At 54.5% G+C, this 24142-nt stretch overlaps 1 protein-coding gene across 1 annotated transcript in view; it reads left to right on the forward strand.

The window, feature by feature from the left end:
* The window catches only part of GRIK3 (glutamate ionotropic receptor kainate type subunit 3), a 218980-nt gene that overhangs the window by 141284 nt on the left and 53554 nt on the right, over positions 1-24142 (forward strand). The window contains exons 3-7 of the mRNA XM_087446265.1: positions 329-586; positions 7522-7703; positions 10099-10152; positions 20122-20295; positions 20990-21133. Coding sequence (XP_087302391.1) covers positions 329-586; positions 7522-7703; positions 10099-10152; positions 20122-20295; positions 20990-21133 — 812 coding nt within the window. The remainder of the gene's footprint in view (positions 1-328; positions 587-7521; positions 7704-10098; positions 10153-20121; positions 20296-20989; positions 21134-24142) is intronic.

Below are 24142 nucleotides of genomic sequence, written 5' to 3' on the forward strand. Positions count from 1 at the left end.
AGAGCAGGGCCGGGTGCAGAGCTGGTGATGCTAATCACGGTGATGACATCACTCACGAACACTGAGCTGAGGGTCTTACACGCATTATCTCATTCGACCTTCCTATGATCCCACGAGGCGGGGCTATTACAACCCCCGTTTCCAGATGAGGAAACTGAGATTCAGAGAGATGGTCAGTCGTCCGCACTCAGAGGGTTCCAGTTGCTGTTTCTCCCACGTGTTTATGGAATCATCAAAATCCCTGCCCCTCCATGCCCACAGCCCCCACTGCCTGATAAGGCCCAGCACTGACTCCTGCACCGTCCTTCCCTCCCTCCCTTCGTTGCAGCCTGTGACCAGCTGGCGCTGGGCGTGGTGGCGATCTTCGGGCCGTCACAAGGCTCCTGCACCAACGCGGTCCAGTCCATCTGCAATGCCCTGGAGGTGCCCCACATCCAGCTCCGCTGGAAGCACCACCCGCTGGACAACAAAGACACCTTCTACGTGAACCTCTACCCCGACTACGCCTCTCTCAGCCATGCCATCCTCGACCTGGTCCAGTACCTCAAGTGGCGGTCGGCCACCGTGGTCTATGACGACAGTACAGGTGGGTAGCCAGGCCTGGCGGGGCCGAGGGCAGGGGGTGAGGGAGGCAGAGCCCCAGGATTGGGCTCTCGTCTGTTCTTCCAACTCAGCTACCCCAGCCACGCCCACACCTCACTCAGCCCCAGCCTGCTTCACACCTGCCTCACGCCTTCCCCACACTCCCACCTCCACCGCAGCAGCGTACTCAAATCTGCACTCTGGACCCACCTGAGCACCTGCAGAGCCAAGCCCCTACCTGCCCGAATGCCTACACTCGCACGTTCCCATCTGCAGCAAACACATCAGCTCCGTGCCGGCTACAAGCACAGGCTTCGGACTCAGACAGGCTGGTACATGTGTGCCGGCTCTGACACTTACTAGCTGGGTAGCGCAGAGCTGTTTCCTCTCCTCCTCTCTCTTTCCAAAGACTCAAGTCTCAAGACGTTTCTTAGCCTGGCCTCTTAAGAGAGAGTGACCTTGGCAAGTCACTTAACCCATCTGGCCCTGCTCTGCCCACATGTCGAGTCAAGAGCTATAGTGTCCAGCCTGGAAAGAGCCCTCCAGCTCTCAGCGGCCTGTGATTCGATGTCAGCTCTTGATTACCTTCTAACGGGAAGTGGGAATGGTGGGGAGAGAATCTCTCAAAAAGACAGTCATAAAGTTGTTTATTTCACTCAGAATTCTACAAGCATCCATTGAGTTCCTGCTACACCCAAAGCATCAGACAGAAGATCCTGGAGGGCAGGGACCCCCAGCCCTGCTCAGTGTCCCCAGCACGAGGTCTCTGCCATTAAGGAGCACGCCTGCCCAGCTCCAAATCACCTCCGGTGTTCCTGCAGCCGTGCAGATTTATCTGTCTTAACATAGCGCTATGAATGATTGTCTATCTTTGAGCCTGTTTCTGCTTCCAGACCATGAGCCTTCTGTGCCTCCAGGGTTTGGCACAGGATCCGGGACAATGTAGATGTTTTAGATGTTTGTTGAACTGAATTGAATTGAATCAAATTGAAAATCAAGTTGAAATAAACTATAATTAAATTTTGCAGGAGGGAGTGTGTTGGGCACTGGTGAGGAAGAAGAAATCAGGATGTGGTGATCCCGTCTTCCTTTGAGAAGTTAATCATATTGCAAGGGAGTGGGTGCCCACCCAGAGGTCACTGGTCATTCCAGGCCCTCAGAACTGAGAAACAGGTGACATGTACATACAGTCAGAGCTAAAGGCACCTGGAGAGAGGAAGCTGCGTGGCCCCGGTTCGTCTGGGCTGACCTAGCGGAGGAGGAGAGACGTGAGCGGGGCCTGGAGGGTGCGTGGACGGGGAGAGGAGTCGTGAGGGCGTTCCCGGAGGAGGGGACAGCACGAGCAAAAGCGAGGAGGTGGGACTGTGTGTGGCAGTTATATCGAGGACAGCCTGGCTGGGGGAGAGGATTCGAGTCTGGAGGGTGGAAGGAAAGGTCGGATAGACAGAGTGTGTCAGGCTGTGCAAGGTCTCTGCTCTCCAGCTTCAGAGTTCAGACTTTATCTTGTAAGCAGCCAAGGACCGCTGAGTGTTGTTGAGCAAAGGAGGATAATGAGAGCAGAGCTCTAGAAGGTGGCTCTGAGAGCGATGCACAGGGGGGACTAGGGGAGAGCCTGGAGCAAGACAACTGAAGCAGAGGAGGCCGTATCAGTCGAGGCAGGAGCAGAGGAGGCCTGAATGTGAGGGGCTACTTGGAAGGAAACTTGGAGCCAGGGTGGAAGAGAAGAATTGGTGTGAGCAGGGCGATGTCGAAAATATGTAGCTGGAGTGTCATGGGCACAGAGTGGTCAGATCAGACACTGGCGTAAACCACTGCCCAGCAGTCCTGGGCCCTCCAGGCTGGATGGGGTGGAGGGAGAGGGTTTGCAGAGGAAAAGATGCTGTGGCATGAAGATGGATGCCATACCAGTGAGGCTGAGCAGAGCTGACGCTAAGGTCGGGAGCTTCCTCTACCCCCGGGCCTTTAGCTCTGGCTGATGTACGTGTCACTTGAGTCTTAGTTCTGAGGGCCTGGAATGACCAGTGACCTCTGGGTGGGCACCCGCTCCCCTACAATACCATTAACTTCTCAAAAGAAGATGAGATAGCATCTTCATTTCTTCACCTTTACCAAGGTCTAACACACTCTTTCCTGCAGTATTTAATTATAGTTTAATTCAACTTGATTTTTGATTTGTTTCACTTCAATTCAGTTCAGTTCAACAAACATTTGAAAACATAGGGGAGTCAATGATGAGGCTGGTTTGGTCAAGAAGACACTTGGTACCAGGGATTCAGGGTGGATTCAGTCAAACCATAATATAACTTTGATGATGAATAGTGGGTAGTAAGAGATGTGCTCCCAGAATCAAGATATTTCCAGGGGACAGGACAACTTGTGGGTCATCAAACCCATGGAGTGGGAAGCACTGTAGAGCAGGCTTTGGCTGTATTTGCTTTGGAGAGGTGCCCATTAGGATGTTTTGGCTGCAAGTAACAAACAACCCAGCTCAAATTGACTCAAGCAATAGCCACTTGTTATCTCACGGCCAAGAAGCCTGGAGATGGGCCTTTCCAGGGCTGGTTTAGCAGCTCAACAGAGTCAGGGTGCTGGGTCAGTATCACTGCAGTTCTCTCGACTTTCCCCCTCATAGTCACCACAGAGTTGCTGCAGCTCTGAGCATCACATCCTCACATGATGACACCCCAAGGAGTAGGAAGAAAAGAGGTAGGAGCCAAAGAGGTTTTTCTTGATGTGACTCATGTCTCTTATCAGGGAAGAAAACCTGTCTCAGAACCTTCCAGAAAACCACTCTGTACAGCTCACTGAGTCTGTCCCTACTGCCCTAAGCACAGTCAAATAGGAATGGGATGGCCACTGGTCGGTTCTTACCAATCATGAGTCATCTCTTGGGACTGGCACATTGCCACCCAAACAAAATCATGGTTCTCTTAGTGTGCTAGAAGGAGGGTACATTCGTTATCTATTTCTACAGTAATTCTGTATAATAAACCAACCCAAAAACTTAGTGGCTTAATATAAGAAGCATTTATTTAGCTCACAAGTCTGCAGGGTCAGTGGTTGACTCACCTTGCCTAGGCGGTTGTTCTGGTCTCAGCTGGATCACTCACCTGCCTGGGGGCTGGCTGACTGTTGGTTGATCTAGACTGGCCTTGGCTGAGATGACAGGGGTAATGGGCTCTCCTCCACATGTCTCTCATCCTCCAGCAGTTAGCCCAGGCATGTTGTCATGACAGTGGCAGAGTGCAAAAGAACAAACCCAGTGTGCAATTCCATTTCAAGTGTCTGCTTGTGTCGTGCCTGCTAATATCCCATTGGCCAAAGCAAACCACTTGGTTGAGCCCAGTGTCATGGGTGGGGCAGGCCACCCGCCCATGATTGGAGGGCACCGCAAAGTTACATGGCAAAGGGTGTGGATATAGGGAGGCATGAAGAATTGGGGTCAGCACTGCAATCTACCACAGGGGGAACTGTTATGAAATGTACCTGGGGTTTAATGCATAGGTATGACTGAGTGACAACACGGAGAGATCAATGCCGTTGAAAGGAGAGTTGTTACTGACAGTGCCCCAGAAGCAGGAGGGGGCACACCGTGGCACGCAGGGCCACCTGGAGAAGCACCAGGGCTGGGCAGGAGGCAGGAGCGAGGGGAAAGAATGGGCAAGATCCGTTATTACTACGGTGGCAGAAGTTGTTAGGTGGGGACATCCCCATCAGGCAGGAAGCAAAACACAGATGTTGGGGTTTGTGGTTGGAAGATTTATAATATGATTTTTGTGTGCCCATGAAAACGCAGAGTTGATAGTGATGTAAACAACCTTGACCATTCACTGGGCCCGTGATTTCAGGATGCCAAGTCATCAGTTACAAAGCATCAAGATTGATTATTACAGCAACCAACAGTGTTTGCCCTTTGAGCTTTGCCACGTGCCCTAATCTGCACACAAAGACAAACTCATGTCAAGAGTGAAAGGAAGGGGCTTAGAAAAAGCTGGGTGGAGAGAAGGCCCCAGCTGAGGAGCCAAAAGATTGGGTCTCGAATTTTGACCCCATTGCTAGCATGCTGTAAACCCTTGGGAGAGTCTCTTAACCTCTATGGCCTCAGTTTCTTTCTCTGTAACAGCAGAGCAGAAGGCCCCCTTCTGCATGCCTTCTAGGACAGGGAGATGGTTAAATAGTGTAATGAATGCAGAAGTGCTTTGTAAGTGAAAAGCGTGGTTCTAACAACCCTGATTCACTGCAGATATTTTGAGAGAGATTGATTGGGGAAGCAGCCAGGAAGGAAGGCTCATCTCAGGCAAACAAAGAGCCGGGTCCTCTGCTGGGTGGGCTGAGACGAGCCACTGGTCTCCTTTGGGAATACACTGATGGGAAGGAGGCCTGACATTTGCTGCTGGAGAATGTGGGTCACTATGGATTACACGGGGCAGTGCACTTGGCTGACGACAAGACTCTGGTGGCCTCTGCTCCAGCATCCATGCTCTCCCTGTCCTCATGTCCTGGACCCCCAAAGCCCGCGTGTCTGCTGATGCCATGCAAGAGTCTGAAAACTGAGAGAAGGGGAGCAAAGTGTGTACTTGGGGGTCTCGCAGGGTCACAGGTGTGAGCGGGCAGCATCATTCAGCCACACTCAGAATTCCTGGGATTAGTTTGTGTGTCGGGGGGAGGCTAAGGCCGGGTGTGTCTTTGGGGGGAGCTTGTCGCCCCTCTCTCCAGTGCTAAGGTCAGCTGACATCCACTTCCTGCTCCCCATCAGGTCTGGTATTAGCAAGCACTGAGGCCCTTGTTGATCTGGACCACTCCAGGACTCCAGAGCCCTGTCCCAGCCCATGCAGCTGGGCCTGAGACCTTCCAGGAGCTGGGGGTTCCTGATGCCCCAGCGATGGCAGAGCTTGTCTGGGAGCTCTGTGGGAGGCTTAGGTCACAGGGATACCTCTCTGTCCTCTCCAGCAGAGTGCAGTGAAGGACACCAATCAGATCGCTTGCCTGACATCCAGCCCTCAGGAACAGGAATGAGAGGCTGAACAGACCCCGGCGTGTGTACCAGAAATGGCTCGGGCACCGAGACTCTCTGTTGGAAGGCTTCTAAAGTGGGCTGTCTGTGTGGGGGGACTCTGTCCAGAGAAGAGACACTGTAACAGATGATTGCAAACTTTCATCCAGTGAAAACTAGTTTAAGCAAAAAAAACGAGCAGGGGAGGGGATGTGGTTGGCTGACTTTACTGGAAAGTTCAGGAGTATTTTAGCTTCAGGCACCACTTGATCCAGAGGCTCAAATAGGTGCCATCAGGACTTATTCTCTCTCTATTTGTCCTCTCTGACTTCTGCCCTGTTGGAATCCTTCTCAGATTCTATGTGGTGACCCCCAGGCTTACTTCCTCCCTATTTGGAGTTAAATGGAAAAGGGGGTATCTCTTACCAGTTGCTCGAGCACAATTTCTGGAAGTCACTCTGATGGGACCAGCTGGTGTCACATATCCATCTCTAAAGCCCATACCTATGTCTAGAGGGATGTGTGAGCTGATTGGCCAGGCTGGGGCCACATGCTATGCCTCTGGAGCCGGGGATGGATCCCTCCTGAGTCATGTGGACTGAGAAAGGGGAAAGAGTGGTTCCCCAAAGGAAAACAAGAGTGCTGTTAGTGGGCGAGTGGAGCATGGCTGAGTGGACAGTGCAGCCTCAGCCAGGACACTGAGCCCTGAGTGTGAGCAGGGAGCCTGGCAGGTGGGAGGGGATGGCCTGCTTGGGACCCTGGCCCCGTGCTGGCTCGGCCCCTCCCTGCAGGGGGATGGGGGCATAAAGAGTAGCCAGCAGGCTTGCTCCCAGGCTAAGCAGAGAGGAGTCAGCAAGAATGGACCTTGAAATAGGGACGGAAATAAACTTAATTAGACCTAAGCAAGCCATTTGTCTCCAGGAAGTGACATTCAGTTTTCCTTGGAAGTCTCTAGATTAAGTGGTTTTGCAAAATGCCAAGGTGGAGGATGGAGCTTTCAGTGTGGGAAAAAAAATACAGTAATTCAATCCAATTATGGAAATTTGTGTTGAGCACCACCTAAGTGCCAGGCCCTGTGCTAGGGGCTGGGGGGACCCAGCCCCTGATGTGAAGAAGCTTGCGGCAGGATGAGGGCAGTGAGAAGAAGCCAGAGGAGGCTAGTGCTGAGGAAGGAAGCCACCGAGCTGGAGGCCGGGTTCTGGGGAGGAGATCTTGTCGGGACAGCAGTAGGGGTAGGCTTCATGGAGGAGGTGATTGCATTGAGCCTGGAAGAATGGGTAAGGCTTACTGAGGCAGCCTGCCCTGGTGTGTGCGGGGGTGCTGGGCACGAATACTACCTGGCCTTACCCAGTTCAGCATTTGGTACACTTGAGCCTGGAGCCACCACTTGTGCCGGCATCCTGGAAGCAGGTTGCTAGGGATGTTTAGGAAGATTATGTCCCACGCCTCACAGTGTTGGAGGGGGCGGGGGTTGAAGAGGGGTGGCCTCTGGTGCAGGCTCTATAAGCTTCCACACCCATTCTGGGTTAGAGAGGAGCGGGTGGGTGTGGTCAATGGGAATATCCTGTCTGTGCCCACTTTTGAATCCACTTGTGTGTACCTGTATCTGTGCACATGCCTTTATCTACATGTGTACGCATGTGCTTATAAGACCACGTATATGTCCTCTCTTTATCAACATGCATGTAAACGTGTTTGTATGTGCACACACATCTATGTGCATGTGCAGGCGTCTGCAGCTGTGTGCACGTCTGTGCCTCAGTGTGCTGGCGCCTTGTCTGGACACGTCCACGCACGTGCACATATCTCCGTGGGCCACGTGTCCATGCTCGTGTGTGTCTGCAGACCTGTGGCCACAGGCACATGTACGCCTACGAGTCTGTGGGTGCCTGCAGCTGTGTATGCATGTGTGCACACGTGTGTCTTTTGTGCCCGGGGCCTCTCAGGGCTCATCCGACTGCAGGAGCTCATCATGGCCCCGTCGAGATACAACATCCGCCTGAAGATCCGCCAGCTCCCCCTCGACTCTGACGACTCTCGCCCCCTGCTCAAGGAGATGAAGCGAGGCCGGGAATTCCGCATTATCTTCGACTGCAGCCACACCATGGCTGCCCAGATCCTCAAGCAGGTGCGTGAGCACTGGCCCGTGGGAGGGATGGCTGGGGTCTGCCTGCCGCTTCTCTCACCTCCCCTTTCCCAAATGCAGGCGTGATGTCGGCCAGATCTAAGTTTGATCCCTAATCTGCCTCTTTCTGGCTGTATGAACTTGAGTGGTAGGTCACTTTGCCTTTCTGAGCCTCAGTTTCACCAGCAGCTAAATGGACACACTCCGAGTTGGCTCAAGGTTGGAATGAGATGGATGAGCTGCCACAGCCAGGCCTAGCTCACAGAGGGGGGCTGAGTAAATGTCAGTTTCCATACCACCTCTGTGCAGGTGGGAGGCAGGCGCTGCTGAAAGGGGCCTGAAGCCACACAGGACAGAACACTTCAGGAAGCACAGAGAGCCCCAGGAGTCCCGGGAACAGCCCCCAGAGTGCCTCACTGCCTCTTCCAGTGACTCATTCCCTGGAGCCCGCGGCACTTGGTGTTACTCTCCTATCCTGGGAGGTTTATCGAGGTTCCTCGCACCATCTGCTCAGCTCTGCGGCGATGATGGGGGAGGAGAAGAGCTCTCAGTCCTAGAGGGACCCCTGTTCCCAAACAAAGCCCAGCGTGGCATGCTGGGATCAGGAGCAAGCTGTGCCAGCCACCTAAGAAATAAACAGAGGAATCACCCACAACCAGCTCCGAGGGGGCTGCAGCTGAAACCAGAACCGCTCTGCTTCGAGCCAGCGCTTTGTGTGAAAGGCAGTTCTGTGGTCCCAGAAGGCGTCCCTCGTGATTGGAGGAGGCAGTCTGTGGGACTTTGACACGTGACCCTGTGAGATGCAGGTGGCAGGGAGAGGACACAGGGAGTGCAGGGGTGAGGTGCTGAGCAGGGGCCAGGGGTGTTTTCAAGGCCTTGGGGGGCTCTAGTCCCTCCCTGCAGTTGGGTCCTGCCCGGAGTGCCCAAGCCGACTGACAGCCTGTCTTCCCAGAAGCCGCGTACCAGGCTCCCTCACACAGTGGTTGAAAAGCTCGTTTGAGGGTTTGAATCCTGCTCTGTCCTTGTGTGTCCTGCGCCCTAGAGCAAGTGGCCCCAGAGTCATCTCCCTCCTCTGTAGACGGAGTGAATGGTCCCCATCTCATACAGTTATGGAGGATTCAGCGAGATGAGGCGAGGAAAGACTTTATCCCGGTGCCTGGCACACAGTCGGCACCGCGTGTGGGGTGTCTTTAAAGTCGCTGTCGAAGAGACACACACTTCCCAGAAATCCCTTAACCCTCACTTTCCCATCTGACCCTGCCCAGTGTGTCCCTTCTCTCCCCCACGTGTGTAATAGAATAATAGTGACAACTGCACCTTTGGTTTACTGAGGAGTTCCTCTGTGCCAGGCACACGTAGCTCCTCATTTACCGCCACCCTGGGAGGTGGAGACAATTATCACGCCCAGTTTACAGGTGAGCAAACTGAGGCTCAAGGGGAAAGTAATGGGCCTGAGGTCGTCCAGCCAGGAAGTCGGAATTTACTCCCAGGTCTGTCTGACTTGAAAACTTCTAGAATTAAAAATGAAGATTCTGTGCTCAGCAAAACACTGAACCAAACAAAGGTAAACATGTCTGCTTACTGAGGCCTCCTTGGAGCCTTGAACTCACTGATGCGGGTTGTGAATCTCCAAGAGGGGGAGAGAATGTGCAGCATTTTCAAAGTATACTTGACCCAGTGACGTTTTTCCCTCGGAGCACTTTGTGGGCCCAGCCTTCTGAAGACCTCTGTGGAAAATGCATTATAAGTCATTAGTATTATAGATTATAGGCTTCTCATAAAATACATAAAGTATATATTACGTAGACTTCACGATGGTGTGTAATAATTCCACCGCAGCCACGTGGCCTGCTTTGTGGTCAGCCAGGACCTGGGGAACAGGGATGTCTCAGCCCTTCCAGGGGAGGCTGAGACCGAGGACAGACCCTCCTCCTCTCCTGCTGGGCTGGCGGGGGCCGGGCTCCTGCACACCCCTCTCTGGAGCCAGGACGGTGAGCTCGGCTGAGTGGAGTCCAGGGCACTTGAGAAGGAGTCTTGGGCTGAGTCCGTCGGCATTTCTCTAAGCATGGCAAGACCAGAGATGCTTACTAAAAAGGCAGACAGCCAGGACCGCCCAGCCCTGCGGAATTTGGACTCTCTGACGAGTGTGGTCCAAGGTTCTGCATTTTAATCTGTCCCAGGTGACTGTTGCACACTCCTGTGTGAGATCCCCTGCTGGCTGCCAGCCAGTCATTGTCACTGCTTGAAGGTGGTCTCAGAGAACATCCCACTCCAGGCAGCCAGCCTCCACTGCCCACTGCCAGTCTGCCCTGACCCCCAGTCCTCACCCCTGGGGCGGCGAGGGGGAGGGGCTTCTCTGGTATTCCCTGCAGGTTGCTGATGCTCTGCTTTCCCGCAGGCCATGGCCATGGGCATGATGACCGAGTACTACCACTTCATCTTCACCACTCTGGTAACGTACCTTGGGTCCCGGCATGGATCAGGGTCGGCGGCGGGGTGGTCTCCCTTGGCACAAGGTCAGCCTGGTGGGGACAGTTGCTGGAGCTAGAGGAGATCCAGGCTGGACCTGCTTCTGAAGGCTGTAGGTGTGGCCCCAGGCAAGAGCACAGAGATGTCTTGGTGGCCTGCCCACTTTGAGAAGTGACATTGTGTTGTGACTAAGGGTAGGGACTCTAGAACCTGCCAGTGCGAACACAAAGCCTTCTGCTTACTGGCCGTGAGACCTTGGGTAACTCATTTAAACTCCCTGCCTCAGTTTCTCCCTCTGCAAAATGGGCACGATATGGCTTCTACCTCCCGGGATTGATGCGAGGGCTAAATGAGTCAATTAGATAAAATGCTGAGAGCAGTGCCCGGATGTGAAGGGGCTATAGAAGTATTAGCTGTTGTTACGATGATGGCCCCCAGCTCCTAGCCCACGCTTCTGCATGCATGTCTCAGGCCTCACGCCACAACAGGAGTTGCCACTTTATATTCTGCAGCATCCTCACTGAAGTCTGCCCACTTACTGTCAGCCGGGCCAGCCTACCTGCCGGCTCCAGATGGGTCCTGTCCAAACTCTGAGAATATTTAGGGCCATTTAAACCCATTTGGATAATTAGCTGTGGCCTGAGATCAGCAGAATAAAGAGATCCCTCTGCCAAAGGGGCACCAACACGCAGCCGCCCTGCCTCGGAGCCAGACGCCCTTGGACCTTGCTGGGGCCCTGGATGGGTTCTTCCACCCCACCCAGGTCTGGGGTGAGTGATGACATTGCTGAGCATCCTGTCGCTGGAACAAGCTCCTGCAGTCTGCGTCGGCCTTGTCGTGCGGCCCTGCAGGCCTCTCACAGTTCCTTATTCACGCAGCACGCAGTTAACATTCCTTATCCAGCGCCTGTGCTCAGCTGAGCGTCTCAAGACGACTGACACTGAGGCCCTGCCCTCAAGGAGCCCTCATCCCTTCCGGTCTGCATCTCTATGTCTGGCTCATACCACAGGCGTGTGCCATCACAGGCCTGGACAGGTGGCCATGGGGCACAGCAGCAGGAGGTGCCAGCTTCCGAGGGGCTGGTGGAAGGTGGGAGGCAGGCTTTACAGGAAAGCAGAGGCTTGAACTGGGCCTTGAAGGATCAGTAGGAGTTCTCCAAGGAGAGAGAGGAAGGGTATTCCATAGAGGGAACAGCAGAAGCAAAGGCCAAGGGGCAGGTTAGCTCTTCAGTGGGCCACTGGAGCTGGCTCACTCCGGCTAATGGTGAGAGCCGATTGCGCTCATCTCTTCCCAGCTCCACGTTCAGTGACATCACGTAGGTAGCTTGAAATCAGCCATGGTGGGAGTAGTCATACCACAGAGGTTGGCAAATGCTACAATTAAGGGTTTTTACCTCCCTCCCCCAAGAGCTGGTTGTTAAGCATTTACCAGCACACCACCACTTGTTATCCTCCCTCCACCCCCACCCACGGCGCCCTGTGCCCGTGGAGGCTCAGGGGCCACCCTGCACGTTCTCCGGATCCAAGCTCAGACCTGGGGACCTGCCAGGAGCCATGTTGGGAGAAAGGGATCCTGGAAACTGGTGACTGAGACCAGGCTCCTTCTTTCCAGAGTCTCTTCTGGATTTCTGCCCACCCAGGCTGGCCTCTCCCTGCCACACTGTATCCTGGAAAGTCACCGGGGGCTGGAGGATGAGGCCGCCAGATCCCCGATATTCCACCTCTGGAGCTGGGAGCAGAGCAGAGGCGCAAGTCTGGGAGGGTGGGGTGGAGCACGTTCCGGGGGCCCAAGGCCCTGTCCCCAGCGTAGCAGCCCTGTCCATCCCATCCTGGGCTCCTAGTGTGCTGAGACCAACCTCTGGGCCCTGGGGGTCCCAACGAGCCCCGTGTCAGTAGCTCAGCACATTCTCCTCACACTTTTATCCTGCTGGCTTGCCTCCCTGAGTCCTCGCCTCTCTGAGCTGCTGTGACAAAGTGCTGGAGTCCAGCAGAAGAAAATGCAAGGGAGGGACAAGGGGCCACTGTGCGAGCAGGCAGATCGCCCAGCACTGCTGTGGGCCGCCTGCAGACCGTGCCCACCCACCCTCCACAGGCCTCTCAGCACAGGAGAGGAGAGCAGGCCTCGGAGGCACAGATAACGACAGATAAGAGAGTCCCTGCCCCACCACCTGTTAGCCGTGCACGTGGGCAGGTTACTTAACCTCCCTGCACCTCAGTTTCCTTGTCTATAAAATGGGAATAAGTACTTGTGATGCCTCTGGGCCTCAGTTTCCTCATTTGGCCTTTTTGTTTTAAGGAGCAGAACTCAGTCAAGCAACCTCAAGTCATTAGAGTTTGAGACTGAACCACCAGGACAAGAGCAGGCAGGGAGGGTTGTTCTGGATCCAAAATGACTCTGGACATCACATGGATGATGGTCCCAACCATCCACACTGAGACTCAGCCCGTCTCTTCCCTTCTCCTCGCTGTAGCATTCCTCCCTCCCCCTGCTCCTGGTCTCTGCTCCCTCCTCGAAGTCTCTGTTGCTTGGAAACTTCAGCGCATCACAGCTGCCCTGGCTCGTCACATCTCAACAGACCATCCGTTCTACCTCTGACACGTCTCGCCACCTCTTCCTCTGAGTTTTTACCCACCTTCCCCAGGTCCAGTTGCCGACTGGCCAAGCACTAGTCAGTGTTTCTCAACAGGGCACCGTGTACAGATTTGGGGCTGGACGGTTCATCATTCCAGAATGTTCTACCCACCATAGAATGGTTAGCATCCCTGCCCCCACTCACTAATTTCCAGGCTTGGTGACAAATAAATAAATGCCACCCCACATTTTCAAATGTCCCCAAGGTGGGGACTGGGTCATCAACCAGACTATAGAAACCACCCTTGGGACAGGGGGCCACTCCTTGGCCAGTGAGCTGAGGTCTGGCAGTGGGAGGTGGCATACAGTGGGCTCACAGAATCCGGACATGGCCACCAAGCAGAGGGGCTTGGGGCATTGGGAGGTCCCTTCAGAAGTGGCAGAAACAAACTCCACACGTCTCATTCCCCCACCCTGAGTATTGACCCTCGCCCACTCTGTCCACACAGAGCCTGTGGTTACACCCTCTCTGGGCCTTGTTCCCAGTCCCAGCTCCAAACATTCAATTAAAAGCATCTCCACCTGGCTCATGCCCCCATTCCAAGGCCAGAGGGGGTGTACCCTCAGGGAGCTGAGGGAACAGCTGGGCCAGAAGCTTTGGACCCTCAGCCCTGCAGCCTGGCTCAACCTTCCAGGCAAGACTCTGGAGAAGGTGTCACCCCCGTGACCCCAGTGCCCTCCACATTAATGCCATTGCCCAGTGGGAGGTCTGGAAGGAAAGTGCAGGGCAAGATCCTAGCGCCTGGGGGCCTTCTCTGCCCCGGACAGTGTCCACTCTCTTACTTTCTCATTTCCTAATCCAGTCATTCATTTACTCACTCATCCAGCAGCCCTGTGCAGATGCTCTCAAGGTCCCAGGTGCTGTGTAGCACTCGGCGGGGTGGCGGGGGGGATGTTTAGAGACGGATCCAGCACAAAGCTCACCGGCTGGTAGGCTTCCTTCACACACACGAGGATCAAGTGCCCGATTCACCTCTCTGTCTCCAGGACCCAGACAGCGCCTGGCACACAGTAGGTGCTCATTGATGCCTGAATGAATGAATGGATGAATGACTACAACACGAAGGAGAAAGTCATCAGTGAAGTCATCGACCTCCTCGTCATAGCAACAGTTAGGACCATGGGCTCTGGTGCCAGTCTGCCTGAGCTGGCATCGAGGTTCTCCCACTTCCTTGGGCAGGTTACCTGCCTCCTCGTGCCTCATTTCCCTTTCTATAAAACGGCCACAATAACAGTACTACTTCCCAGGGTTGTTATGCTGAGCAAGAAATATGTCAGCAAAGCGCTGAGAAAAGTGCTTGGCATTTAGAACGACATAAGAGTTAAATCGATTAATTAAATAACTCGTGCTTGTGTTTTCTCTGTACTCAGCATTCCCCATCTCATCCAAACCTCAGAACAACTCTCCGAAGGAGGTGTGACTCTCCCAGTTTTACGGAAAAGGAGAAACTGAGGCTCAGAGAGGTGACTCAGCGAGAAAGGGGCAGAGCAAGTATTTCTACCAGCTGGGAGCTGTCCAGCTCCGAAGCCCTCTGCTGACGCCTGTCATGCTGACAGCCCGTGTGAAGGGTTACCTCTGGCCGGCTCTGATTCCACAGGCCGTGGTGGTCCAGACATGGTGATTGACACTAATGGGGACATCGGAGCCTGCACAAATCCCAGCTGGGCCCACACTTCACAGGTTCTAAAGCCCTTTCTCCAGATCGCTGATTTTCCTCTTCACAGGGCAGAGTTTGCACTCCCCGTTGATTGACAGGGAACCCTGGGACCAGAGAGGTTGAATGACCTGCCCAGAGTCTCACAGCAGATCAGTGATAGAGACCTTGGCTCCTGACTTCCGGTCTCACCCATGGCTGTTCCAGCCCATTGCCCTTCCTCCCCATGCCCTTTGAGCGTCAGGGAGAGCGAGTCCTTCCGGGGAGGCACAGCCGTGCAATAGAAACAGTTCTGCAGTGGAGTATGTGTGTCGGGGCGGGGCTATCAGGGTCTCCCAGAAGCTCCCCACATGCCAGGACATCAGCTGTGTCCCCTGGGTCCTCTCCCCCAGCCCAAGTCCTGCTCCCAGCCCCAGCTCCAGGATCCTCCTTCCAGGAGGATTGGCTAAGGACTCTGCCTCGTGATTCTGCCTCTTTCTGCCCATTGGTCAGCCATGGCTGTATTGGGGAGGGCAGTGGCATTTGGCATTGATCTCCTTCCCTTTAGGAAACCCACATCGCCAACTCTTCACCTCTAAGACATTCTCCAAACTTGCTTCTCCCACGCAGAAGACGTTTTAATTACCCCAGCTGCCATTATCTGTTGCAGCCAGCTTTGAGCCATTCCCAGATAACCCCGCGTTAATCAGCCCCAGCTGAGCCCCCGTACATGTCATGTGTACGTAAAAGCCTGGAGGTGAAAAAGGAATTATAATAAATTAATAGATAAGCAATCACAATTAATGCCACTTCCTGGCAGTAACAGTTATATCATGGGAAAGATATTTTCATCTGTCATTCCTTAAGGCGATGTTTTCCGAGCTTCAGCATCTACCCAGTCAGACCCATGGGGTGCTAATGAATTAGTCTATTATGTTATGCTGAATGTTTCTAAAAGGTCCCTCGTCGATACTGAATTCAGTGTGTCAACATTTGGCATCGAGAACAGCAACTTTTTGCCAGGCAGCAAGGTTGCGCACAGTTCACTGTGTACAGCCCTCAGGGTCTCAGTCCTGGGCAGTTTGGATAAAAAATGGAGCTGGACAAAGAGGCCTTTTTACTAGCTTCCTGTTATCACTGCTCTCACATCACGGGGATGGTGCACTCGGTGCCACAAGCCCTATAACTCTTCGCAGCTAAGCCCAGGCTCAGGGCGACAGGGAAGAAGGTGACCCCAGCACTGCCGCCCCGCTGTGCCCCCTCCCAGGCTGTGATTGGCTACAGGCATTGTGTAAGTGCCCACAGACCAAACACTGCATCTGGAGACTGGAAAGACTGCTGTCACCAGCACCCCAGCTCCCACTGAAGCCAGATGCCACCCTTCCCCTGTGTCTCGTTGGCCTCTGGTCCTAGAGGAGGGTAAACTGAATCACGGAGGCCCCAGGCAGGCTAATGCTTTGGCATCTTGCAAGCCTTAGATATGAGGTCAACACTCAATTGGAGAAGAGGCTGAGCCTTATGCAGGGGCAGAGTGAGGAGGGCGCCCCCTGGGGGCAGAGTTCAGCTGTTTTTCCTTGGCCTCAGCTGTTCAACTGTGGCCCCAATTGGCATTCACCACTTTGCAAAACAAAATCCTTCCATCTCCCTAGACTCGCCTCCTTCAGAAGCGGGTTGGGTAAGATCTCTTGTTCCTGAAGAAGTCCCCTTGAGGGTCTCATCCTCCTCCCCAGGCAATTTACCAAACCACTCCTAACTTCCAGCCCCATAGAGAGCTTCCCCTGAAAGGAGGATGTGAAACGCTAGTGTCTCCATCCCAGAATCTTCTCAGCAATGTTTAGGTGCCCCAGAGAGCTACTCGTCTGACTGACTCTTCTTTCTACTTCGAGTGACAAGAGTATTTGGCTCAGGGTCTCATAGAGGAGACTCCTCTATGAGAGGAGATGTGTCTTCACATGGATGTGTCTACTGACAGTTGTTATCAGTGGGGTGAAATCTCAGAGGTCCCAGGAGAAGAGCAGAAGCACCCCTGACCCACCCGTGTAGAAGAGTAGTCAGGGGAGGCTTCTGGGAAGAGGTGACACTTGAGCTGAATCTCAGAGCATAGCCCACCCAAGAAGGGCTGAGAAGACAGGCATTCTGGCCCGGGATAGGACTCACACAAAGGTGCTGGCCCAGGGACCAGAAGCTGCGTGACAGGGGCACGGGCCAGTGAGGAATGGGAAAGGGGGACAAAAATAGGTTGATGTTTTTGGGGCAAAAAATGGGAGGGGCCGGGAAGGATGGTGAGGCTGCCAGGGTGGAGAGCTCTGTAAACTATACTAAGGACTTTGCACTTTCTTTTGAGAAGGCAATAAGGAGCCATTGAAATATGTTAAGCCAGGGGTTAAGAAGGCTGCATTTATCCTTCAGAAAGACCCCTCTGAATGCTGCATGGAGGGCAACTGTAAAGTCCGGTGCACGTGAACTGGGGGCAGGGGGAGCATGCATCGTCATAGAGCAGAGAGTTTGGTGCCATTGCTCCCCAGCTGTGAAACTTTGAGCAAAAAACCTAACCTCTCTGCAACTCATTCCTTCCTCTAAAATGGGGTGATGACAGCACCCTCGTCAGGTGGAAATGTGAATTGAGTTAATACACATAAGGCCCTTAGAATAGTGCCTGCTGTTCTGAGGTTTCTAGGTGCACAGTAAATGGTAGCTCATCATGATTGTTTGTATATTGCAAAGAGGGGTAAGGCAGGAAGGACCCAGCTCATGTCTGCTGCTCTCCTCCAATAACCCGGTAATGCCCCTGGGGCATGAGTCCAATGGCTGTCACCACCTGCTGCCAGAGAAGGCAGAATGCAAATATTGTCAAACACTTACATACTTTCTACATGCCCCAGACATGTTCTAAGTACATCTCTTAACACATTTCTTCCTCATGAAAACCCTATATGGTAGGTGCTGTCATCATCCCCATCTTGCAGATGAGGCAACTGAGGTAAGGGGAGTAGGTGAAGCTAGAACCCAAATGGCCTGGCCTCATGGTCTGTGCTCATAACCATCACCTGGGGCCGCCTCAGGGAGCTGTACTCGGGGAGGAGCTGTGGGAAGAGAGGCCTCCTTCCGGGTGTGTCTCCCCGTCCTTCTGCTCCTCTCTGATTCTACAGGTATCCCCATCTACGCCCAGACCCCTCTCTGTGTGTTTCCCATCACGAGTAATAGCTCAGATTACTGGCTTCTCAAAACACAGACTTACCAGACCCCAGACTCTCTGTGGTCTGTACTTTCCAAAAAAGCACCAAAGACCATTCCGATGCGTGTCTTGTGTTTGACAACCACTGGAGACACAAAGCACAGGGGTTTTTGAATAAGAGAATGGTGCACAACCAGCTCTCCAAAAGGGGAGAGAGACCCCGGATTTGTAGTGCTTGCCAATTCCCACGGTGTAAATACGCCCACCACGGCCAATATCAAGCCATCACCGTGACGTCACTGACAGCAGAGTCAGAAGGAGGTGCTAACAGTTAGCTCTCACAAGCCAGTGCAGCCGGCTCCAGAAACAGCCCTGGGGACAGATTCTGATCTGCCTTCTATGAGCTTTATGACCTTAGGCAAGTCACCTCACCCTCCTGACCCTGTTTCCTCATCTGTAAAAAGAGAATGCTATTACATACCTACTGCACAGGGGGTCGTGAGGATTACATGATATACTCCACATGCGGGGCTGAACACAGTGCCCACCCCCCACTCCCGACTGAGCCTGGGGCCATAGAGACATCCTCCGGCCAACTCAGTGGGGACCCCCCATCTGCTCAAGACCCTGCTTCCTGCTCCCACTCAGCCCCTTCCCCATCTCAAATCCTGGCCTAGAATCGGGGCCATATTTATTTGGGCAAAGCTGGGACCAAACTTCCTTGCCTGGGCTCCACTCTGCTCCAAGCCTCTCCCCTACTCCCTAAACCTTCCAAGGGGAAACCAACACAGTTCATTCTAGAAGGAGGCCATTTTGGGGGTGCAGGAGGAACGGGAGGAGTGTAGCATCAATTAGGAACATCTCAGGGACCAGAGGAAGCCAGCACAGTGTGAGAGAGCTGCCCTATGGGCTGCAGGCTTAATCGCTCATCATCTTTCCATGAGCCATCATCGATTTAACCAAAGCTGGGACTGTGATGGGGCTGGGTCTTCCTCCTTATGGCTGCAGCCGTGGAGAGACAAGTACAATGTCCCCAGCCACTCTCTCCCAGTGCAGGATGGAGTGACTGAGTCTAGGGACCCAGGAAAGAGGACAGGCTGGGGGCCAGGGTGGAAGGCAGCTTGGTGAGGGAAGAGTGTAGAGAAGAATAGACAGTAGATGAGCAGGAGCTCAGACAATGACCTTAAGACTCAGTTTCCCCACTAGTGGGATGGGGCCAATCTAGATTATTATAGTATATTTTTTCAAAAAGTAAAAATCATGACTCTTATGCAAACATAGAACTAACGTATGTCAAAGATGGATCAACTCGTTCACAAGGGAACCAGTAGGATGTCAGTGCTGGCTCAAAGAGATTTTGAGGAATTGAGTATTTCTTTGTGGGAAAAAGACAGAATAAGACTGCTAGGTTAGACACAAAATGGATTAATGTCCTACAGGGCAATAAAACCACAGCCTTGGGGATTATCTTTTCTAAGGGCAAAAATCTACTAGTGAACCTGGAGTCTGGGTCTTTAACCAGTAGCGGACAGTAAAGTCAAACCCACGTGAGTTCTCCTGGAATTACAGTCCTGGGCGGGCCTGGTGAACCAGGTTTCCATGCGACATTGAAAGGACATGCTGCTTTCCTTCTGGCTTATTTCCAAGGTTGGGGTAGGTCTTCTTAACAGGAGTTCTGCTCTGCCCCTCATGCTGCCACCCACCACCCCCTCTCCCCCTGCCATCTCTTCTCAGCTCAGCATCTGGCTTCTCCTTCTGTGTCCCCCACCCCCGCCCCTTTGCCTCCTTCCCTCACCAGCCCAACTTGTCCTAGAGCTGGAGCTGCAGGAGGGGGCTTAAGCTGGGCGGCCCTGTGCGTGAAGGCCAGTTTTCCTGGCCCTTAGGCCGGGGCCTGCCCATTGCACCAGACTGGACGTGACCCGGCCCACGGACAGGCAGGCTGACCACAGGTCAGCTGCTCCTAGCAGGAGGGGGTGAGGAGACCTGGCTTGTGACCTGGGGGACGAGGGGAGAGAAGAGGGCAGTAGTACGCCTTGAGTCCCCGGCCGAAAAGACTATTTTAAAATACTCTCTTTTACGGAATAAAATCCTCCCTTCAGCCTCCCTCGGGCTAACTCGGAGATGGCCAGACCCAGCGCCTTTGTCTTCCCAAAGCGGGCCTCCCCTATGGGAGGAAATGACCGTTATGCCTGTTATCAAGCTCCTTTGATGTTCCAGGCTGGACGTTTTATGTGAACTGCTTCAGTGGGTCCCGCAAAGGAGGCACGATCCCCATTTTGTAGATGAAGAAACAGGCTGAGCGACTTGCCCGAGGTCCGGCAGTGAGTACATGGGGCCAGCCACCAGGCAGAAGGGTGTCCAAGTCGACTCCGAGCCCAGTGCTCCCGAGGGTGCTGCGTCACCACTGAGCCTCACCTCCCACTGGGCTCTATAGGGTGCTGCAGCTGCGGGCTCGGGGGCAGCAGAGAGGTGGGGGCCGCCCTTTTATTTACACAAACTTCTCTCTCTCAAGGATCTTTATGCGTTAGACCTGGAGCCCTACCGCTACTCAGGGGTGAACCTGACGGGTTTCCGGATCCTCAATGTGGACAACCCCCATGTCTCGGCCATCGTGGAGAAGTGGTCCATGGAGCGGCTGCAGGCGGCTCCCCGGGCAGAGTCCGGCCTGTTGGACGGAGTGATGATGGTACGGCAGCCAGCGGGCCAGACCAGGGCTCCCCTCCTCTCTCCCTCCCTCCCTTCCTTCTTTCTCTCCTTCTCTCTTCCTTCCTCTCTTCCTCCCCTTCCTTTCTCTCTTCCTTCTCTTCTCCCTTCCTTTCTCCCACTTTACCTTCCTTCTCTCCCTCCTTCCTCCCAATTCCTCTCTTACCTCTGAGCGCTTCCCTTCTTAAGACCTGCCACGTGTCAGCCAGACCTTAGACTAGGGGCCGGGGACACAAAGGAACCAGATACAGTCCCACCTCAAGGGTGGGGCGACAGGCATGTAAACGGATGGTTATAGCGAGCGGGGATAAGGACCACTGGGTCCCGGGCACGAGGACTTTCGGCGTGACCGGCAGAAGGCTGGGGAGGCAGGAAAGGAGAAGGTATAGATGGGGTCTCGCAGCAGCAGGGACAATGGGATGGGGTGGAGGGACTGGCTGGAGAAGGTCTGAGCTGCAGAGGGTGGGAGTTGGGTGTCTGCAGAGCAGCAGAGTTAACACAAGTCTGGCCTCTCCCCGGGGGCAGGGACAGGGTCACCTCTCGGGCCTCAGGGCCTTTCCCTCAGCAGGACCCCGTGTGCCAGTGGTGGGGGAGGGGAAGGAGGACAGGGCAGGGTGGGCCGAGGACTCTCGGGGCTCGGGAGCCGCTCTCAGGCAGGCCCTGGGTCCCCCCTCCAGACCGACGCGGCCCTGCTCTACGACGCCGTCCACATCGTGTCTGTGTGCTACCAGCGGGCACCCCAGATGACCGTGAACTCCCTGCAGTGCCATCGGCACAAGGCCTGGCGCTTTGGCGGCCGTTTCATGAACTTCATCAAGGAGGTGAGTGCCCCCCGCATCCCCAGCACCGTCTCCTGGGGAGCGCTGGTGCTGCAGAGCTGCAGAGGTCAAAGGCCCAGGTTTGGGAGTCAGACAGACTCGGTTTCCAATCCACATGAACTTGGGCAAGTTGCCTCCCCTCTCTGAGCCTCAGTTTCCTTGGGTGAAAATGGCTCGACAGGACCAATGTTACAGGGTGACTGAGGGGCTAAGTCCTTAGAGCATTAGGTGCTCAGTGGGTAGTCAGCATTGCCAGCAGGACGCAGCACGGGCTTTAAAGGACAACAGATGAGGGTCTTTGTCTCCAGCTGTGTGACCTCGGGCAAGCTAGAGAGACTTGCCGAGCCTTGATTGCCCCATCTGTAAAATGGGGTACAAGCATGCTCACCTCTCAGCGGTGCTGTCAAGATGAAATGAGACTCCATGTGGAAAGTGCCTAGTGCAGTGCGGGGGCAGAGCAGGCTCCGTAAATAGTAATCAGCCCCACACACTCCTCTTCACGTTGTGGGCCCATCAGCCAACTTCCCAGCCAGGGTTCCACCGGGACCCAGCTCTCCTGGTGCTGTGGCAGCTGTGGAGACGTCCCCTGATGGAGCTGATTCAGAGGAACCAGAGAGCGTGAAACCTGTCGTGCTGCCGGGAGGACGGCCGTGGAAGCACAGTGTCGACTTGTAATCTCAAAGGACTCTCCGTCACCGTGGCCCTTGTGAGCTAGGGATGGCAGTTTACTGTTCCCCTTTCACAGATGGGGGAAGCTGAGGCCTGGGCCTGCATCCTGGCTCCATCACAGCTGGCCCTGTGACTCTGGTGAGATGACTAACTCTTCGATCCTCAGTTTCCTCATCTGTGAAATGGAGATAGTAAGAGCGCCTGCCTCAAAGGAGTCTTGGGAAGACAGTGAAAAACCGTTCTCAAAGCACCTCACCCAGGGCCTGGGCAGAGTCAAACCCCAGCAAACGGTAGACGAAGGTGGCTCGAGGGGACAAAATCTGGGCAGGGTCATCCTGGGTCAGAGGGAGTGGCCTGTCCTGGGCCACACCATGTGCAGCTGGGGAAGGCCCTCTAGGAGGGCTCTGCATAGATGTTCTTGGTAGTGATCACCGTGGACCAGAACTGAAGGAGCCTGCCTTGGGGGTTCACTCATTTATGCAACAGCTGTTTGTGGGCGCCTGCTGGGTGCCAGGCACTAAGCTGGCACCAGGGACCCAGCGGGGCTGAAACAGATGACCCTGCTCTACAGAGCTCCCGGCCCAGGGAGGAGGCCGACAGCAATCAGGTCGTGACATTAATGAGGGCAGTCCTACTCGCAAGGGCGGGCAGCATTGTGAGAGCAAATAACAAACAAACCGCCATCAGATCCTCAGTGGATGGGGCACCTTCCAGTAGGTCACGAGCTCACCGTGAAGCTCGGGATGAGGCCAGTGCCAGCTCCTCCTGCGTTCTGGAACAACACTAAGAGGAATATGGATGGGACACAGGCTTCAGAGTTTGACCCTCGTGCCTTTAGAGGTTGTCTCTACCTCTTCCGAGCTGTGTGGCTTTAGACAAGTTCTTGGACACCTCTGAGCGTGAGTTTCCTCATCCGGCAAACACCGTCTCATAGTCACTGTGAGGGAGCAGTTAAGACCTTGGCACCAGTTCCCTCATCCCTGGAAGGGGCTCCAGGATCCGGTATTCTGGTATAAGAGGACCATGATGGTCCCTTCTCATCCAGCGCCTCAAAACTGCAGAGGAAGTCGACTGTCCAATGCCCTGAGCAAGGCCTGGCTGGCCTCGGTGACCATCAGCTCGTTCTCAGGGAACTCCGAGGCCTGCCTCCAAGCCTCCTTCCTCGGCAGGCCTCCAACTGAGTAGCCAGAGGCCCGCGTGAGCGTCTCGGTGACCCAGGCCTCAATCCTGGGACCCTTAGGGGCCAGACAAAAGTGGCTTTGAATCTTACCCCCTTTTTAGCTCTGTGACCCTAGCCAGCTACTGAACCTCTCTGTGCCTCAGGTCCTCCTCCGTACGATGGAGATAATGCTAGGGTTGTTGTAGGAATAAGCGAGTTATGGTGTGTGTAGCACTTAGGACAGAGCCCAGCCCAGAGTGAGTGCTGGACTGACTGGCTGCTATCACATACTATTATGTCTGTCCTCACAACTGTCATCACTATGGCTTCTGTTTCCAGAAGCCAAACACTATGGTGTGTTTCCAGCTAAAGAGGATCTCTGGGCCACATAGCTTTGGAGACCCCCACCCTGTTCACCCCTCATTCCTTGGAATTCTTGAGGCTCAGCCATGAAGGCCAGAGGGAAGCAGATTCGTCACTGCCCACGCCATAGAAAGGGGGGCCCCCTTCTCCCCTCCTGGGGCTGACTGGCCCACGTTGGTGCACCTGGCCCTCCTATTTCCTGGTCCCCAGCCCAGTGAATGGCCCTCACCTCTCACACTTCCTTACACAGCCCTTTCCAAAACATCATCTTACCTCCATTTTAGGGCATGGAGACCGAACCCTGGAGCAGCCACGTGGCCCCCCAGCTGGCCACAACCAGGACCCAGGTGCCCTGCCTGAGCCCAGCACACAGTCTCCCTCAGACCATTTCCGAGTTGCCCGTCTCCCCATCTGACTGCGTGACAGTAAATCATTTTAAAGACTTGGCATTTCTGAGAGGAGCTGGAAAATACCAGGCCGGAGTTCAGAGCGTGTGAAGCATCTTTCATTTAGCGAGTCCTCAGCGGCGGCTGGAGGGGGCGGGCGGGCCGGAAAATGTCACGGGGAGGAGCTGCCAGCAGCTCCCTGCCCTGGCCCTGCCCACCCGCCCACAGACAGGCCGTGCACCTGCTGGCATTTAATTCCTCTGTAGCTGACAAGGAGAAAGCGCTCTCTCAGAGTGCAGGTCTGAAAGGCACCTGCTGTGATTTCCCCTGGGGCCAGGAGATAGCCCCAGGGTGCGGGCCAGCAGAGGAGGGGAGGGCAGAGGGACTGGAGAGCCAGCCTCAGGGAAGCCGCGCCTCCCCGTGAAGTCATGAACA

Source organism: Ceratotherium simum, chromosome 22 (assembly GCF_057802395.1).
Source record: "Ceratotherium simum simum isolate JZ-2026a chromosome 22, ASM5780239v1, whole genome shotgun sequence".
Classification (NCBI taxonomy): Eukaryota; Metazoa; Chordata; class Mammalia; order Perissodactyla; family Rhinocerotidae; genus Ceratotherium; species Ceratotherium simum.